This window comes from Phoca vitulina, unplaced genomic scaffold, assembly GCF_004348235.1.
Source record: "Phoca vitulina isolate PV1807 unplaced genomic scaffold, GSC_HSeal_1.0 scaffold4, whole genome shotgun sequence".
In the NCBI taxonomy this organism is placed as follows: domain Eukaryota; kingdom Metazoa; phylum Chordata; class Mammalia; order Carnivora; family Phocidae; genus Phoca; species Phoca vitulina.
Genome location: NW_022589707.1, coordinates 70,307,136 through 70,328,213, shown reverse-complemented (window position 1 = coordinate 70,328,213; position 21,078 = coordinate 70,307,136). Strand labels below are relative to the sequence as shown.

Genomic DNA, 21,078 nt, shown 5'->3' with positions numbered 1-21,078 from the left:
ACAAACTTTGATTATATTTCTCACCAATGTTAGCAGAAAATGTCTTAATAGGGTGAGGAAAAAGGAAAATATCCTGAGGGAATGCACTGAAAGAGTCTTGTTAAACCTGGAATTCACAAATGACTTAGAAGTCACCAATATTTATATGGATTATCTTCATAGTAAAATTTTAGGGCTTTATGTCTCTGAATAATAGAGACATAGAGAAGAATAGAGAATACCACTCAAACTCTCTTAATAGACAAATTCAATAAAATTACTATGATTTTTAAATGAAGCAAGGTTGTTCATTCAGAGCACATTTTAACAGGCTGCAAATTATAGTCCAAAGATGTATCTACGCAGGTTGGTAGAGCCAGCAGTAGGCTCAAGTGATGAGCTAACATTGATGTGGTTCGCAATAAGGACCTAAAGATGCCATTTATTCAAAAATGGCTTAAATCATGGCAATTATACTTTCATACAATTTTGAAAATTAGCCAGCCATAGAATATAAATAGACCACAGCAATAAAAAATAGTATGGGTGGATCTTAGCAATTTGTTATTAGGTAAAAAAGTATAGTCCCCCAAATTACAAACAGAACGATCCCCTCAGAATAATGTTAAAAATAAAACTAAAATAAAATAGACACTTTTAAGGTATATGAGTAGATGGGATAAGTAAAAAGAAGAACAAGAGAGTAATGAATATGGGATTCAGAATGATGGTTGCCCCAGATTGGAAAAAAGAAGGCTTAAATTGTGGTAAGAAACAGTTTTTACCAGATCTTAGCTTTTGTTCTGAGTGTTGCCTTTTTCAGGTATTTGATGCACAATTTAAAACAACTGAGTAATGCAGATTAGTAAATAAATTAATCAAAATGGGCCATGCATAGGCTGATGGACAATAGTCAATCATCAAACCAGAATCACGAGGTCCTAAATAAATGAATGAAGAGGAAACATAGAACACCACAGCTGGTGGAAAAGTTGAAAGTTTCTTCCAGTTGCTTTTTTTTTTTTTTAAGATTTTATTTATTTATTTATTTATTTATTTTTAAAGATTTTATTTATTATTTGACAGAGAGAGACACAGTGAAAGAGGGAACACAAGCAGGGGGAGTAGGAGAGGGAGAAGCAGGCTTCCCACAGAGCAGGGAGCCCGATGCGGGGCTCGATCCCAGGACCCTGGGATCATGACCTGAGCCGAAGGCAGACGCTTAATGACTGAGCCACCCAGGCGCCCCAAGATTTTATTTATTTATTCATGAGAGACAGAGAGAGAGGCAGAGGCAGAGGAAGAAGCAGGCTCCCTGCGGAGCAGGGAAGCCCGACGCGGGACTCGATCCCATGACCCTGGGATCAAGAACTGAGCTGAAGGCAGAGGCTTAACCGACTGAGCCACCCAGGCGTCCCTCTTCCAGTTGCTTTTTAATTGTTTGTTTGCTTATTTTTAACCATTAGTAGTAAAAACACTGAAGCCAGTGTTCTTTTTCTCTCCTATAAAAATGTCATCTTGAATTCATGGTAGTTTGCTTCTGATTTGGGTTTGTGAACTCAAGGCACCCTCTCTCAAGGTATTTTTTTTTCTTGATGATTCATTTTTATTATTATTTTTAATTGTGATAAAGTAGACATAACATAAAATTTACCATCTTAGGCATTTTTATAGTTCAATATTGTCAAGTATATTCACTTTGTGCCACCAATCTCCAGAATTCTTTCATCATGCAAAACTCTAACTCTATACTTGCTGATTCTTGAATATTATAGTGATTTTACAAAGGACAACCTTGTATCACTGGACTGAAAATGAAGGGTATGCAGAATACATATCCATGATCTGTCAGTGGGTTTAACTTTTAGCTCATTTTACTTGGTCTCTAGTCTAGATTAATACTTCTTTGAGTCTTTTCAATATGTCAGATGCTATTCTTTTCTGTTTTTTATGATGATAAGTTTCAATCACATTTCAGAAATAAATTTAGAACAAATAGTTATAGATATTTGTTCTGATCTAAATATCTTATTGGTATGAATTCTATAAAAAAAGAAAAGGAAAATACAGAATTCTTCTATATTAAGTAAATAAGATTTAAAGAGGAGGAAGATTATCACAGGGTTCTATTTTTTTTTTTTTTTTTTACCTTGAACCAGCTTATTGGGTGATGAGTTAAAGCAAATCATGAGCTAAATGTTTCTAAAATGGATTTTCAATACATTTGTAGAGGCTTCAGAAAGGAGGGAGTTACTTAAAGAGTGATGAAACGTGGAAGCAATTTTTATGTCTTCTTTGAAATCTAAATGAAAGTTCCAAAGTTAGCACAGAGTAGGTATTGTTCATTAGTTATTTGTTCATTACACACATAATTTACAAAGGGCTCTCTGTATGTCTGGCAAGGTGTGGCACTGAGTCAGGAAGGTAGTTCTGTAAAGAGATAAGGTAACTGCATAGAGATACGAACTGAGCAGAGAGCTCAGAGGACAGAGCCACCGTGCTCAGGGAGCACTAAAGGGCCCCGAGCGGCTGACCAACATACAGAGCCCGACTTTCCACTGTTTTCAATTACTTGCTCTTAATAGTTTTGACTCTAATTTTTTCTTAAGAACTTAACACTAAAAATAGTAGTTGCAGATTCCTTTCTTCTCTTTGCAAAGGAATACAAATCTCTAAAAGATGTTTTAATGGTTTTGTTGTACATTTTCAGCTATTAATTGTAAGTCATATAATTCTAAGTTGAATTGATTGTTCAGTCACATAATTGTAAAGTGAAGCGTGTCATCGTAGTTAATGAAGCAATAAAATTAAAATTACAAGCATCAGAGAATCAGGTTTTTGATTAGTGGGTAAGTGTTCTGAAAAGATACCCAAGCACTGAGAATTTGTTGAGCACCAGAAACCAATTTTAATAAATCTTCTAATCTCTGTTTATAGAGGATATTTTTTTCCCAAAATGTTATCTCACTTTTCATCATTTATCTTCAATACCATAATGTCTAGACCCTGTTAAAAATAGAAATTATCCTTTAATCATTATTATCGTACAGTAATTCTAAGATAGTATCACAAAGATAATTTAACTTCTTAAGATAACATAAGCCTTCAAAACAAAGATTCATTAAGCTTATACACTGGCTTATTCTGACACAATGCTGTCAAGAATTCAGGAATCACAAATAGAATTACCTAATAACAACAACCTAGGAGATACCTGATTATCTTCCAGACCTGAAACATTTACTTAAAAGGGGGAAAAAAAGAATCATTGTAGTTGTGCCAATATTTAAAAGCTATCATTTTAATTATGATTTATAGTGGGATTTTCTTTTACTTACCACCTAGTCATTAGAATAAAGCGTCTTTTAAAAAATAATCCTTTTAATTCTTTGTTGGTAAAGAATTTAAAGAAGCAAAATTTCACTTAATTCAATCTAAAAATATAATCAAGCAAAACAATAAGTAAAAACAACAAAAAACCTCATACTTATATGGGGTTGGCAGAAATATGTTCAAGTGATAGTTTTGTTTTTCAATGTTTTGAGGTGGCATATATGTGACATATAAATCACTATCTCTATCTCTCTATATAAAAGTTTTCCACCATTTTCATGTTTTTCTACTCAAATTGTGTGTGCACATGTGTGTGTATATATGCACATGTGCATGGTGTGTATGCATGTGCATATATGTGTACCTTTGCAAAGATGATACAAATATTCAATCCATATTATTAGTTTTTTTTATTTTTTTAAGCTTTTATTTATTTATTTGGAGAGAGAGAGAGATGGAGAGAGAGAGCCTAAACTGGGGGAGCAGCAGAGGGGCAAGCAGACTCCCTGCTCGGCAGGGAGCCCGTTGTGGGGTTTGATCCCAGGACCCTGAGATCATGACCTAAGCCAAAGTCAGACGGTTAACCGACGGAGCCACCCAGGTGCCCTCCATATTGTTTTTAAAAAAACAGTAAGGGTAAAAATACATACATGTATATATATATATTTTTTTTTTCTTTCAGAGTTATAGAATATAGATTACCAGTATAATAAGAGATCATTCTAATGAAATGAAAATTGTGCTCAGTGTCACTTTACATATGCTCAGCTGTTATAAAGTTATATTTTAAACACATTTTTAAAAGAGATTTAATATTAATTTCCTTATGAAAATATAATGGGAGCTGCATGCATTTAAAAATAGAACCTATGATCTGATTATCTTATATTGATTTTATTTGCTTATCTCTATCCAAAATCCAAAATATCTTTTGTTTGTTTGTTCTTTGAAGCAATTTTACTTCCCTTTGAATACAAACAGGTTAGAAAAACTCACAAGTAAATACTGCAATGTCTCTAACAATTATTGTTTCATTCATAATTTATAAAACTCATTAACAGTTATCACTCAGTAAGGTGAAAATGTCAGGCACTTTATTTTTAATTATTTAATCTTAGGCAAGTTACAGAAACATTCAAATAATGATAAGGCCTGTAACGACATCTTAAGGAAATTCTAATTATATCTGCTCTTTGTTACATCTTTGGAGAAGCAATTTAATTGACTCAAGTTAGCCAGTCCAAGGTCAGTCAAATGGCCCTTGGCCTAATTCAGAGATGCCAAAACTGAAAGGAATACATAGAAGGGAAAGTTACAACTTGTTCATAAAACCTAATTAAGGACAAAAATTCAGAGCCCTAAAAATGCAGATGGACATCTCTATCAAATAACAGGATTCAAGTATTTGAATGGTTGTGAAAAAAAGTTGGGAAAATGTTGGTCTAAATGCCATATGGTAGAGGATTTGAATAACCAAGGGAGCAAAGACTGCCTTGGGTTCCAGGAATAGAGAGGGGAAGGAGATCTGAGCTCAAAGAATGAAGTACTGAAAAATAAGGGTAACAGCACCAAAAATAGAGCTTGCATGATTGAAACTGGCTGGTGGGGGCGGGGGGGGGAGGGCAATGGGGTGGGAGGGGGAGAGTGTTATGGATGGGAGTTTGAACTCTTAAGTTTGGGTATGATCTGCCCATGTAGCTTCCTGCATGAAGTCTTGGGTGAGAACTGTCTCTCCCTTTCCTTTTTTCAGGACTCAGCTCAAAGCCTCTTTCACATTTAGCCTTCTTCCACCCAATGTCTCTGAATGCTAATCCACTTGTGTTTATCATATCCATCTGCTACTTTCCTTTTGCAAGTAAATTTAGTTTGGGACCCTTTCCTGGGTGTAAAGATCAATGAAATGCAATGGAATTAGAATACTAAATTTGAGTACCTAGTTCACTGCTCATGAGCAGCTAATGCAGTGCTTTCAAATATTATCTCAATACTATCCTCAGAATGAATCCGTTCTACTTGGAATATATCTGACCTCCTCTGGATGGTCCTTTCTTATAAAAGTCCATTTTAATATCACTTCCCCGGAAAAGCCTTCTCTGAAGACCAGCCAAAGGAGTGTTTTCATCTTGCCATTTGCAGTGACGCGGATGGAGCTAGAAAGTATTACGCTAAGCGAAATAAGTCAGTCAAAGACAAATACCATATAATTCTACTCACATGTGGAATTTAAGAAACAAAACAAACAAGCATACGGGAAAAAAGAGAGAGAGGCAAACAAAGAAACAGTGTTCACGATAGAGAACAAACTGATGGTTATCAGAGGGGAGGTGGGCAGGGGATGGGTGAAATAGGTGGTGGGGATTAAGGAGGGCACTTGCTATGATGAGCACTGGGTGTTGTATGGAAGTGTTGAATTAGTATATCATACACCTGAAACTAATATTACACTCTATGTTAACTAACTGGAATTTAAATTGAAACTTAAAATGAATGAATGAATGAATGAATGAAGACAGGTTTTCTCCCCAGGATTACCACCACAGTTTTTAACAATACTTAAGTGATATTTTCTTTTTTGTTTCCTTTTTTCTTCTCCATCAAACACTCCCTTTAGAAACTGGAGGCACCATGAGAACAGAGACCTAACCAGTTTTATTCTCCTCTGGATGCCCAGCATCTGGAAGAGTGCTAGAGATGTCATAGGAGCTCAATAATCACATATTGCATGAAAGTGAGAGGAATGCTAGTGTATCGTGATACCTAAAAGCAGTTTTAAGAAATCCACAGAGGGATTGGTAATTTTGAATTTGTGGTGCAGTCACATGTGAATGGAAGTGCAATTATGCTTGTGGATAGATTTTATCATTCTGTACAACATATAGGTCACAGTGTTCATTATCTTCCTAAGCGTATGACTTAAATATATGACTCACTGAAGCCTCGTGACTACCGATCTTGAGTGACAAGGAGCATTGCTTCTACTTCCCCCCCCCCTCTTTAGTACCTGGCTCAGTATCACATGCGTAGTAAGCACTCAATAATTATTGAAAAGTGATCTGCAAAGTTTCGCTTAAAATTAGAGACAGAAAAGGAGTTCTTGTCAGAGTTCTGGCAGAAGTCTGACAACATCCTGACAGTCCGTTACAGGGACCAGATGGGACCTGCACATCAGCACCCAGGCTGGGGGGCCAGCACACCCATGAACGAGGCGATTGTTTTACCTCTGTGGTTACTACACAGCATGTGCCCCACAGGAACAGATTAATCACCAGCACACTAAGCAGGGTGCCGTATCACAAAAGTTAATTTATTGGGATGTTCACAGGGTTTCCAATGTTTGTATTTTCTTAATTTCAAATATTCACTAAGAATAAAAAACGTGGCAATTCTCTTTTATCAATAACTTTGATTTTAAATGAGAAGTTATTTATTCTGAGACTTTCTCCCTAAATAATTGATTTACAGGGTAAAGCATTAGAGGGGAATGTCTTATGCAGCCATGATATGAGTTAATAGAACTGGAGTCAGAAGGTCATTCAGACGTCGTATAAAAGCATTTCTGCTTATACTCAGTATAAAGCAAGCAAGTACAGGATCTTCATGTATGAAAACCCTCTTGTTTTAGATTTCCTTGAGGAAAGGGAAATAACAAAGCGCTTTTCAGGCATGCTATGCAGAGAAGGGTGTTTAAATATTCCACTAAAAAATTATTGCATTTAAAATTACAAACTCATTTAGCTTGGTTATTTTCTTAATATAAGTGCTTAAAAATAGGGGTACAGTAATGAACTTTAAGTAACTTAATCTTCACAATCACATACTGAGTTGATGTTAAATAAGGAGAAAAATAGTACAAAAATTGCATTATGATTTTTAAGTCGAACAAAAATAACTGTCACATTTATAAACATGGAATTACTTTACTAACATTCTGCTAAAAACAAAACAAAACAAAAAACAATCTTCTTGAAGTGTCCAAGTTCTAGCTTAAGTGTGTTGTGTTTATGTTTGTCCACTGTTTTTTTTTTTTTAAATAATTCCAATTATTTTGTGGTTAAATAACCAGCAGAGTCAAGTTCTCAAGCAAATGTGGGGACCTAAGTTTTAGCAAGGCAAAACCAAGTTGTGTCAACTTATTCCACAAAACTATGGGGTTATCTTAGGTAGGCTGTGTAATGTATATATTGCTTTTGTACAATGCTTTTTCATTTTAAAATCCATAGGAAAACTTCCTTCCCCCCAAAAGATATTTAGTATTTTTTATATTAAAAACAAACATAAATTATTTTAAACAGAAAAATTTTAAGTATTATACTGCTTCTTCCTTGAATGCTATAAGGTTAACTAATAGATATTAAGTTTTTGGTGGGGCTCATTAAAAGATCTTACCTAACACAGTAATGCTTTGAACATTTTATTTTATTTTATTTTTTAATATTTTTAAAAAGATTTTTATTTATTTATTTATTTGAGGGAGAGAGAGAGGGAGAGAGCACGAGCAGGGGGAAGGGGTAGAGGGAGAGGGAGAAGCAGGCTCCCAGAGAGCAGGGTCCTGGGAACATGACCTGAGCCGAAGGCAGACCCTTAACCAACTGAGCCACCCAGGCGTCCCTGAACATTTTATATATAATATTTAATTTTGACACAAATGAGTTTCATGGGAAATGATTTTTAATTAGTTAAAAAGGAACAAAGATGTTAAATATTATCTCAAAATGAAAGTAAACTATTTGAAGATCAATTTCAAAGATCATTGAAAAATGGAATCAGATTGTAACAGAAATCTATGGAAAAGCATGGGAAATAAGATGTAAAACAGCATATGTTCTGTTTGAGTCTATTAATAGTCAAAAGGTAAATACTACTACTAAGAACATTAACATTTTTCTTTTGGTTGCCTCCATGGTTCTAATTTGTATACTTCAGGAATGATATATAATGAGGATGCCCATTAAATTTGGAGGTAAAACAACATCCTTTTGAGGTCTCATTTTATGGCTTTGGTAGTAAGGCAAAATGTTAAAAGGGAAGTTTTAGCTGAGTAAAAATCCAAAAATGAGATGCTAGGTCAAGAAGCAAAAACTTTCTATTAGGCGGCCAAGAATCCTAAGGATAATTTCACCCATGTTCAGCTATAAATACATGGAAACTGGAGATTGGAAAGTTTTTTCCTTTCCCTAGAGAAGGATATTTCACCTGAGACAGTTCTATAATGTGTCCTACAACCCCCAAGGTGAGGAGTAGGTGCCAGGAAGGGAGCTTTGACGGGACCTCAAGAAGTACCTGCTGCTGAACATGCGGTTGGTGGAACATTTTAGACGAATGTCTAAAGGTGAGAGAGAGACTGACAAGCTTCAGGGAAGACAGAGACCAGACTCAGTGGCTATACTGACATCAGCCTGAACTTCTAGAGTGTGTCCAGGAAAAGACGCATGATGGTTTTCTATGGAACAGATGGGAGCCATGCTCGCTCAAAAATGGGATGGCATGAGGTCACCTTAGGTCCTGTTCAAGAATGTTGAGTGAAAAGACTTCATAATATCTAGTCAAAGTGCAATCCATCAGAGGGTAAAAAATGGGAGCATACCAGTCAGAGAGGAAATGTAGTCACACTTATCCAGAGAACTGCAAGGGAAAGAACTCCAGAAAGAGGAAATTCCCCCCAAAACTCACTAAGAATGACTTGGAAAGAAAAGTCACCTTTAAACATCTGACAAGGCCAGAAAGTTGAGAAGTGAGGTCCCTCTGACAATGACAGTAGAGTAGACACTTGTCCAAACCCCTCTCCTCCTCCCTTCTCCTGATTTGACTAGAGGGGTCATAAACTATGTTTAATAAGCTTCAAGAAGAGGAGGAGTGCTAGATAGGGACAAAGGGAAGTCTCTGAACATCTCCCTGCCCGGAGCCTTTCCTCACATGGCTTGTCCAAACAGGGAAAGGTAGAAGGAACAGAGGTTGAAAGTTTTATTACATCAGACCGGACCTTTTAACTGTTGGATGACAACCACCTGTACTACCTGAGAGTGACCTCGAAAACCATGGTTGCCTGCTGGAGTTACCGAACAGATCCAGAGAAGGCTTCCACAGAATAGACTGAAAGGAATTGTGGGAGGTAAAATAAAGTTGTTTATGATTACACTCCATTAGTTGACATACCAGTCACTGTTAGGTTAGTAGGTAAAATAAATAATAACTGTAGTCTCAGAGTAAGTTTATTTCTCATTAATCTACTTGTCTGCCTTTATAGCCCACTTGAAAAAGGAAAAAAAAAAAAAGAGAGAGAGAGAAAGAGAGAGAGAAAAAAAAAAGCAAAGGAAACCAAGAAACAAATCCTTGAATAATATGAATACAAAAGCAGTACTTAGTCTAATAAATCATCCCCTTTGTGACCTGTTTGCTTACATCCTGATTTAGAGACTCACTCCACCCATGCATGGTTTGAACTGCTTCCAAAGTGAGTAACATTTTCAGATGGAAGGATCCCAACAATTCATTAACTCAGAAGTCCAACTAACTAACATAACCAAACAGAGTACTGGAGATATATATATATATATACTGTTAACTATGACTACATTAAAAAAATGAGAGAGAGACAGAAGGAGGAGAGAGGGAGAGATTTTCAGCTTATATATATAACTCCTGGAGTTTACATAGAGAGAGCTCTGGATTTTATATGGATTATTACTAGGATAGCTTAAGCCTGGTTGGGGTAGAGAATGTTCATTTGTAGTCAAAGTGCCAGATGCCATGTAGTTAAGAATCATTTGTTTAGAAACCATAGGGCCTTAAATTATCTAGTACAAATGTCAAAAACTCATTATTATTATGTGCACATGAACAGGTTTCTGATGCATCACTTATAAATTAATGATAAATGGATGTAAATGTCCGTCCACCATTGACCATCTTTCTTGAGGACTATTAAAATTATTTTTTCATTACTTCCTCTGACTCTAGAGATGGTGTAGGATGTTAAGGGCTAGGCCAGGGAAATCTAGTTTCTTTACCTTGAATTGTGAGAAATATACACATGGAAATATATACAGGGAAAACAACTTTACTCAGTTTCTCAAACATGTTTTTCCTCCATCCTAAATGAATAAGGAAACAATGGACTGCAAGTTCCAAATATAAATGCAAACTATTTTTAATCAACCAGTTAACAACAACCCAAATTTTACCCACCCATCTTGAACTAGTTCAAATCCCATGCACATATGACAACAGTAGACACTCAACTGATTTTTTTAACGAAAAAATGAAAAAGAAACGTTGACTAAGTAGAACAAAAGAAGAAAAATATACAAAGTTCAGTCACTAAAAAGTATCCCTGGGGGTGCCTGGGTGGCGCAGTCTGTTAAGCATCCCACTCTTGGTTTTGACTCAGGCCTGATCTCAGGGTCGTGAGTTTGAGCCCCGCGTCGGGCTCTGCGCTTAGTGTGGAGTCAGCTTGAGTTTCTCTCTCCCTCTCTCTGTCGCCCGCTACTCTCACTCTCTCTCTCTGAAATAAATAAATCTTAAAAAAAAAAAAAGCCTTCCAAATTCTACTTCTACAAATGCATATAATTGGTTTCAACCCCAAAGACTGACAAAACCAAATCAAAGGAGCATTATTTGGGGTATAATTCTGCTAAGATATATATTCAAAGATGCTTAAGAGATACTTAGTTATTTGATTTAAAAAAATATATTCTCTGTACATTATTTAGTAGATAATGTTAATTACTGGTACTACAGAATAATTACGTAGTCTTTAATTCTTTGAGTTCAATTATAATCTTACTCTCTCCCAACAATGTCACCCCTCCAATTCTTACAATATTGAAGGAAGAAAACTTACAGAGTATCAGAAAATCTGAAGAGCTCTGCAGCAGACCAGAGTTCATAAAGCTTATACACATTAGAGAGTCACAGAGAACTTTTATAGTGGCAAATGAACTCTTACATAAGCAAGAAAAGTAAAGGTCAGCCGATTTTTTTATTTTCACCATGTAGGGTGGAGAAAAATAAATTACCTCAGGATGTTTACTTGTAATGAACACTTTCCAAGGCTATCTCCTGAAAGAAAAATAAATCCTCCCAGGTAAGTTCCTTGCAGAGCTAGCTAATCTTCATAATTCTCTCCAAATAGACAACATATACTCTTCTTGTTGACTGGAAGGAAACGTTTATGTTTGCCTCAGGTAGCCTAAGTTAATGAGAAAAAAGTGAGTCCCCTAAATAATTTTTTTCCAGAAAATCTGTTTTTTATTCCCTCTCTGTAAGTGTAGTGATCAATGTGAATGATTCCTGAACATTTCTTCTGCCTAAGGTAATTGATTGATGTAAGCAAATCATGGTTACAGCACCCCTATTTTGAGTTCAAAAATTGGAATTGACATTTTCTGGCCAATGAGATGTGAGGGTTCAAGAAAGGTTTCCTTGCTGCTAAGAAAGAGACATAATAAATGATGATCTTTAATCCCTTTACATTTTCTTGTCTGAATGTGACCCCTGAAATTGTCACAGTCATCTTGCTACCAACCTAAGGATAATGCCAACAAAGAATGGCAGACAGAAGAGACAGAAATAACTGGGTCCTTGATAATGTCATTAAGCAGATGATATTCCATCTCTGTATCCATCCAAACTCTGGACATTATTCTTATTATAAAATATAATAAATTCCTTAAATTTTAGGTGTCTTTTATTCTAAGCATAATACATTGGTCTTACAATCAAGAGAGAAAAAGATAACAAAATTGCCAATTCAAAAAAAAAAATGAAGAAACGTATTCTGTAGTGTCTTTTGCCAATTCAAAAAAAAAAATGAAGAAATGTATTCTGTAGTGTCTTTTATGTGTAAGACACTGTACTATGTGCTAAAGGAGAATCATAAGTGCATGGAAAATAGCTCACTCCCCATTCAAAGATGGTATAATTTGGATGGGGGATAAATTTATTTATGCCAATGAATAATGATAATTCTATCAAGTAGGACAACTGACATTGATATTAAAATATATAATGTTCTAGTAAACAAAAAGAATTGTCACATCCCCTAACATAACAGGGAGCCTTGGGGAGCAAAAGGCAATAAAAGGGTAAAATTTGGTAACTGCCTTCGAGAATTCAAAGAGTGAGATGAGCAAGAAAGTGAATGGCAATTTCAGGAAGCTTTAGCAAAGGCACAAAGCTAGAACGGAATTTATTTTGAAAGGAACTAACAGAGCAGACTGAGTAAAAGAATGAGAGAGAGGAAGGGAGGGAAGCAGAAAATAAAGTGCAAGTGAAGGAATAAAAGAACAGTGGATAAAAATAAGACTGGAAACAGGGAAAGCCTTAGAAGTTAATAGAAATCTGGAGTTCATTCAACTTCATTGGAAATCAAGAACTCCAGAAGTGTATAAACAGAGAAGAAATATGGTCAGATTTTTATTTGTTTAAGAGATAACACTGATGGTCACGGTGAATGGATTAGATAGGGAGAAAAATGGAGATTCCCTTTTATAAGATAAACTCAGTTGAATAATGGTATTATCACTTACACTACAGGGAAATATTGAAATGCTTGCCACCTTATCAGTTTGGCCTGTCAGCTGAGGCTTTACTAGGTCTGCATCACAGCTCAGTTCTTTCTTTATCTAATACTACTTCCCCAGTGGCCCTCTCACACGTGTTGATCCCAAGAACACTCCCTTACAAATACCTCTCAACTAATCTGCCTCTCCTGGTTGGCTTCTGGGGGAATTTAACCTACAGCACAACAGTAAGAATGGTTCCAGATCCACGTCCTTCTCTTGGAATGGGATCACGTTGGGCTGGATCTGATTATTCCATTTTGGTCTAATGTTGGGAGAAGGAAATGTCCAATCAATGTGCATGTCTATCCTGAACCTGTCCCACAGAGGGATCCACAGAGTATTCCCTAGCTGAAGAGAGAGGCCTTATGGACGAACAGTGGAAAAGCCTACTTGAAGTGAGAGGTATCCCATCCCATGTGTGCTTACCGTTGCCCCTAAGTCCATTAAATCCCTATAGAAATAGTCCTTTCCTTCAAGAAAAGATCAGAATCTTATCCCTCTACTATAAACAACAGTAAAACAAAACAAACAAAACAAAACAAAAACACCCCCAAAACACAAAACAAACCAGTTGGTGTACTTAAATTTTACTTTCCAGAGAGGAGAAATGTTCTGAAAGTTCTAATTTTTACTCTCTTCCTCTACAGTCACTTACTCATCAAAGCTTATTGAGCATATAACTGTACAATTCATTGTAGAAGAGTCAAAATTTCATTCGAACAGAGTAAAGATAATACGAAGGATATCTGCAAATATTTGTTACTGAATTCGTTTGGTTAAAGATGTTGCTATAATCCCGGTGATTCCACACTAAAGGCCTGTGGCAAATATGAAGTAATGATGGCCATTTTTCAATAGGCACATCCTTGTTTGTACAAACACTTTTAAGTAAACACATATCCTAAATTTTGACACTTCAATTGAATACTTTCTACAGATTTTTTTTTTAACTTGCCAGAGGAAAATATCCCCAACCAGTCACTCCTAACTCAATTACGTGTTGTAGATTGCTTTAAGTCTAGAGCGTACAAAGGACATCCTTCAGCCCCACAGAGTCCCAACATGTGTGGTTTCTTCCACAGAGAAGTTTGGATTTTTGCCGAAGGGGTAGAGCCAATGCAAACCACGTAGGTCTAAACACTGCTAAAGCACTCCATTTTGACACTTAAACTTGCTACTGTGGAGTACCTTTTAGCACTGGAGTGATTTATATAAATTTTCAATGTGGATACCTACATAAATATAAGTTATTTCCTTTGTATACATAACCTCTTCTTGAATTATACATTTTATAAAGACAAAGGAATATCAGTCGGGCAGAAAATCTCTAGCATAGACCTTAATTTTACAATGTGTTCAAATAACCATTTATTTCAATAGTATCATGAGGGAAATCAATATTTCATAAACATTTATTTTATTAAATATTAGCACATTTCAAGGATGGAATGCAGCCAAAGAGAGATTTGCTTAAAATAGTCACAGAAGGAAGTTATGTTATCAGAATTTATTTTAAGCAATGATCTAATACACTCATTTCAGATAAATGAACTTTTTCTTCTAATCCCTGAAGGCAGAGAATAGCACAAGGACAAATTCCCTTGAAAGTATGAATTGCTTTTTTCTATTACACTAAAACTGAGACATATTTGGAAAAATGCTTTGTTAGTTATGTAGCAGCTCTTAAAGCAAAAATGTGAATCTGACTAGGATTTTCTTTGGTGGCTTTCATAAAAGGAGTTTTCTCTTGATATATTTACTGATGAATGAGATATTACTTGATACCATCAATAGGCTCTCCGATACAAATATTTTTTAAAAAAATTACTAAGGAAAAAATATACCCTTAAAAATAAATGAAATGGAGCATGGAATGTTTTTCCATCTTTTTGTGTCTTCTTCAATTTCTTTCGTGAGCTTTTTGTAGTTCCTAGAGTATAGATCCTTTACCTCTTTGGTTAGGTTTATTCCAAGGTATCTTATGGTTTTTGGTGCTATTGTAAATGGAATCATTTCTCTAATTTCTCTTTCTACAGCTGCATTGTTAGTGTATAAGAAAGCAACTGATTTCTGTGCATTGATTTTCTATCCTGCGACATTACTGAATTGCTGTATAAGTTCTAGTAATTTGGGGGTGGAGTCTTTGGGTTTTCCACATAAAGTATCATATCATCTGTGAAAAGAGAGAGTTTGACTTCTTCTTTGCCAATTTGAATACCTTTTATTTCTTTTTGTTGTCTGATTGCTGTTGCTAGGACTTCTAGTACTATGTGGAACAAGTGGCAAGAATGGGCATCCTTGACGTGTTCCTGATCTTAAGGGAAAGGCTCTCAGCTTTTCCCCGTTGAGGATGATATTTGCTGTGGGTTTTTCATAGATGGATTTTATGAACTTGAGGAATGTTCCCTCTATCCCTATACTCTGAAGAGTTTTAATCAGGAAAGGATGCTGTATTTTGTCAAATGCTTTTTCTGCATCAATTGAGAGGACCATATGTTTCTTCTCTCTCCTCTTATTAATGTGTTCTATCACATTGATTGATTTGCAAAAGTTGAACCACCCTTGCATCCCGGGGATAAATCCCACCTGGTCGTGGTGGATGATCCTTTTAATGTATTGTTGGATCCTATTAACTAGGATTTTGTTGAGCATTTTGGAATCCATATTCATCAGGGATATTGGTCTGAAATTCTCCTTTTTGATGGGGTCTTTGCCTGGTTTGGGGATTAAGGCAATGCTGGCCTCATAGAATGAGTTTGGAAGCTTTCCTTCGGTTTCTATTTTTTGAAACAGCTTCAGTAGAATAGGTATTATTTCTTCTTTGAATGTTTGGTAGAATTCCCCAGGGAATCCATCAGACCCAGGACTCTTGTTTTTTGGGAGGTTTTTGATCACTGCTTCAATCTCGTTACTGGTTATTGGCCTATTCAGGTTGTCAATTTCTTCCTGTTTCAGTCTTGGGAGTTTATAGGTTGCAGGAAGGCATCCATTTCTTCCAGGTTGCTCAATTTATTGGCATATAGTTGTTGATAATAATTTCTAATAATTGTTTCTATTTCCTTGGTGTTAGTCATGATCTCTCCCCTTTCATTCATAATTTTATTAATTGGGTCCTTTGCCTTTTCTTTTGGATAAGACTGGCCAGTGGTTTATCCATCTTATTAATTCTTTCAAGGGATCAGCTTCTAGTTTTGTTGATCTGATCTACTGTGTTTCTGGTTTCTAATTCATTGATCTCTGCTCTAATCTTAATTATTTCTCTTCTAATGCGTGGCTTAGGCATCACTTGTTGCTTTTTCTCTAGTTCTTTAAGGTGTAGAGTTATTTGGTGAATTAGGGATTTTTCTGTTTTTTTGAGTGAGGCTTGGATGGCTATGTATTTCCCCCTTAGGACTGCCTTTGCAGTATCCCATAGGTTTTGGACCAATGTGTTTTTGTTCTCATTGGTTTCCACGAATTGTTCAAGTTCTTCTTTGATTTCCTGGTTGACCCAAACATTCTTGAGCAGAGTGGTCTTTAGCTTCCAAGTGTTTGAATTTCTGCCAAATTTTTTCTTGTGATTGAGTTCCAGTTTTAAAGCATTATGGTCTGAGAATATGCAGGGAATAAGCTCAATCTTTTGGTATCGGTTGAGACCTGATTTGTGACCCAGTATGTGGTCTATTCTGGAGAAAGTTCCGTGTGCGCTCAAGAAGAATGAGTATTCTGTTGTTTTAGGGTGGAATGTTCTGTATGTATCTATGAGGTCCATCTGGTCCAGTGTGTCATTCAAAGCTCTTGTTTCCTTGTTGATTTTCTGCTTAGATGATCTGTCCATTGCTGAGAGTGGAGTACTGAGGTCTCCTACAATTAACGTATTGTTATCAATATGACTCTTTATTTTGGTTAACAGTTGGCTTATGTAGATGGCTCCTCCCATGTTGGGGGCATAGATATTTACAATCGTTAGATCTTCTTGTTGGATAGACCCTTTAAGAACGATAGAGTGTCCTTCTGTGTCTCTAACTATAGTCTTTAGTTTAAAATCTAATTTGTCTGATATAAGAATTGCTACCCCAGCTTTCTTTTGAGGTCCGTTCGCATGGAAGATGGATCTCTATCCCTTCACTTTCAGTGTGGATGTATCTTTAGGTTCAGAATGAGTCTGTTGTAGACAGCATATGGATGGGTCCTGTCTTTTTATCCAATCTGCAACCCTGTGCCATTTTATGGGAGCATTTAGGCCGTTCACATTGAGAGTGATTATTGAAAGATATGAATTTATTGTCATCATGTTAATAATTCTTGCAGGGCCGGCATAGAGGTCACATATTCTTTCAGTTTCTGCCCGTCTTGGAAGCTCTGCATCTCTCCATCCATTCTAAATGACAGCCTTGCCAGATAAAGTATTCTTGGCTGCATGTTCTTCTCATTTAGTACCCTGAATATGTCTTTCCAGGCCTTTCTGGCTTGCCAGGTCTCTGTGGATAGGCCTGATGTTATTCTGATGTTCCTCCATCGGAAGAATAAATATTGTTAAAATGTCTATGCTACCCAGAGCAATCTATACCTTCAATGCCATCCTGATCAAAATTCCAATGACATTTTTCAAAGTGCTGGAACAAATAATCCTAAAATTTGTATGGAATCAGAAAAGACCCTGAATCACCAAGGAAATGTTGAAAGAGAAAAACAAAGCTGGGGGCATCACGTTGCCTGATTTCAAGCTATATTACAAAGCTGTGATCACCAAGACAGCATGGTACTCGCACAAAAACAGACATATAGACCAATGGAACAGAATAGAGAGCCCAGATACGGACCCTCAACTCTATGGTCAAATAATCTTTGACAAAGCAGGAAAAAATATGCAATGGAAAAAAGACAGTCTCTCCAATAAATGGTGCTGGGAAAATTGGACAGCTATATACAGAAGAATGAAACTGGACCATTCTCTAACACCATACACAAAGATAAACTCAAAATGGATGAAAGACCTCAATGTGAGATAGGAATCTATCAAAATCCTAGAGGAGAACATAGGCAGTAACCTCTTTGACATCGGCCACAGCAACTTCTTTCAAGATACATCTCCAAAGGCTAGTGAAACAAAAGCAAAAATGAACTTTTGGGACTTCATCAAGATAAAATGCTTCTGCACAGCAAATGAAACAGTCAACAAAACAAAGAGGCAACCCACAGAATGGGAGACGATATTTGCAAATGACACTACAGATAAAGGACTGGTATCCAAGATCTATAAAGAACTTCTCAAACTCAACACCAAGAAAACAAATAATCAAGTCAAAAAATGGGCAGAAGACATGAACAGACACTTCTCCAAAGAAGACATACAAATGGCTAACAGACACATGAAAAAATGTTCCTTATCATTAGCCATCAGGAAAATTCAAATCAAAACCACATTGAAATACCACCTTACACCATTTAGAATGGCAAAAATTGACAAGGCAAGGAACAACAAATGTTGGAGAGGTTGTGGAGAAAGGGGAACCCTCTGACACTGTTGGTGGGAATGCAAGTTGGTACAGCCACTTTGGAAAACAGTGTGGAGGTTCCTCAAAAATTTAAAAAGAGAGCTACCCTATGACCCAGCAATTGCACTCCTGGGTATTTACCCCAAAGACATAGATGTAGTGAAAAGAAGGGCCATATGCACCCCAATGTTCATAGCAGCAATGTCCGCAATAGCCAAACTGTGGAAAGAGCCGAGATGCCCTTCAACAGATGAATGGATAAAGAAGATGTGTTCCATATATACAATGGAATATTACTCAGCCATCACAAAGGATGAATACCCAACTTTTACATCAACATGGATGGGACTGGAGGAGATTATGCTAAGTGAAATAAATCAAGCAAAGAAATTCCATTATCATATGGTTTCACTTATTTGTGGAACATAAGGAATAGCATGGAGGACATTAGGAGAAGGAAGGGAAAAATGAAGGGGGAATCGGAAGAGGAGATGAACCATGAGAGACTATGGACTCCGAGAAACAAACTGAGGGTTTTAGAGGGGAGGGTGGTGGGGGAATGGGTTAGCCCAGTGATAGGTATTAAGGAGGGCACATACTGCATGGAGCACTGGGTGTTATATGAAAACAATGAATCGTGGATCACTGCATCGGAAACTGGTGATGTCTTGTATGGTGACTAACATAATATAATAAAATTAAATTTAAAAAAAATAAATGAAATGGAACTATAAGGGCAGAATGAAGGTAAGCTTTTCAAATTCTAGCACATAACTCACTGCTTATCAAACTACAGAATAATATTTTTTTTTAAGAAGATAATCTTATGAGTTTGTAAGTGTATTTGGATTTTCACAAGTCAAGAACAACTACTGGCAAAATTTTACCCTCACACTTTCTTTTAGAATTGTCTAATACATGCATATACATTTGCATTTAAAGACTATTTTTTTTATTAAGTCTGAGCATTCATAACAGATATCTCCTTCTTTTGGTGGACTTCAAAAATAGACAGAAGAACTACTTAAAAATTAAATTATTAAAAGGCAAAAAACATTGCTTCTGATACAGGCATTAATTAAGCAATATTAACACATATGGAAATAAATATTTTGCCTATGTCGACTAAAGCCCTTAGTCCTGAATGATATTCAAATAACTGAGCAATGAATAGTTATTAAATGCATTTCAAAGATTAGAGGTTTAAGATAAAGTGGTCATTGTAGGTGAAAGCTATTTGAAGCTTTGAAGTCCTATGATGACTTATAAACAGCTCTTTTTTGAATGGAAAGAATCCTCTATTAATTCGGTATTGGAGATTATTGACCTGAAATCTTGTAATGGCTCCTAGCATTTTTTTTTTTTTTAGCAATACTTCTGAAAAAGGAGAGAAAGAAAAAACAATCTAAGATGTCTTGTAGATGCAGAATGGGTCATGTATTATGTCTTCTCATCATTCAATCCTTTCCAGTCTTGGCATCCATCTTGGCTTGCACAGATATTGGTATTTGCTAAAGTACCAGTTGATCATAATTTATAAGGTCTACAGTGTGGCACTCTTTCCTTTGGGCAAAAGGAAATTTTCAGTTTGCTAACTGAAAATGTAAAGCACAACAGCAGTTGCCTTTTGTTTTTTCTATAAGTAGCATATATTTTCTTTTAGTGGTAGATTGTTCTTCATGAGCCCATAGTTGGGGGTATTATTAATCTTCACCCTCTCAGTGTGATATGGGCCATAGGAGAAAACTATTCAATTAAAAAATAAACGTGTGGAAAAAAAAAAAAACAGTGTGGTGTTAAAATGCCACCATAGTCACACTGCCAAATTAAAGTATTGATATTTGTTCATTGAAAGTTAATAAAAACTTAATTTTACAATAATTGCTATAGGTATAAATGTTAATTATTAATGAATAACTCATTTGCCAGCTTTTCAATCTAAATCATTGCATTTCTCTTGTATAATCTCTTTCATTCATATCTTCAAAGGTTTTATTACTATGCTTATTCACTCTTAACAGAGAACATGTATATGTACTTAAATCCACAAAAATCTAAAATGTGTATCTGAAGCAAGGTGTTCTTTTAATGTGTTCTTTTTGGACATGTAAGTGACCTAGTGCATTTGACACTGAGTCACTTAAAACAAAAGAAAGGCATGGATGAAGATAAATGCATATTCAGTTAACTACAAATAAATAAACTAACCTTCTTAAAATTTTTGTTTAAGTCAACCAGACTGAGCAGGAAGATGTGGTCCTTGGCTCCTACAAGCAGCCTGCCCCTCTCCTCATCCAACAGGATGGTTTGGAAATCTAGTCCTTCTGATGAACCCAAAAAGGGAATGCAGCTATTTGAAAGCAGCAAGTCTATGGGAAAGTAAAAGAGAAATAGAAAGAAAGAAAAAATTAATTAGCAAAATATTTATTTGCCTCAATACATACATTTTTGCACTCTGTAAATGAATATATACAGCACAAATGCTCCAATTTAGATATAAGCAAACAATATACAGTTTTAAGCACACATTCATTTAGAAATCAGTGTGATTTATGACATTTGTATTTTACTGGTACAATATTGATCTTACACATGAAAAAATGCAAGATACTAAAATGAGTATTAAAGCAATTAAATGCAAAATATTTCACAACTCTGGTCATCTTTTTAAGTTATAAATTAAAACATCAATCTACAGTACATTTGCACACTGGTTAAATCAATCA

The 21,078-nt window shown here is 35.8% G+C and overlaps 1 protein-coding gene across 1 annotated transcript in view; it reads right to left on the bottom strand.

The window, feature by feature from the left end:
• SEMA3D (semaphorin 3D) overlaps positions 1-21,078 on the bottom strand; it is a 128,717-nt gene that overhangs the window by 87,305 nt on the left and 20,334 nt on the right. The window contains exon 2 of the mRNA XM_032402268.1: positions 20,561-20,721. Within this exon, the coding sequence (XP_032258159.1) occupies positions 20,561-20,721 (161 nt within the window). The remainder of the gene's footprint in view (positions 1-20,560; positions 20,722-21,078) is intronic.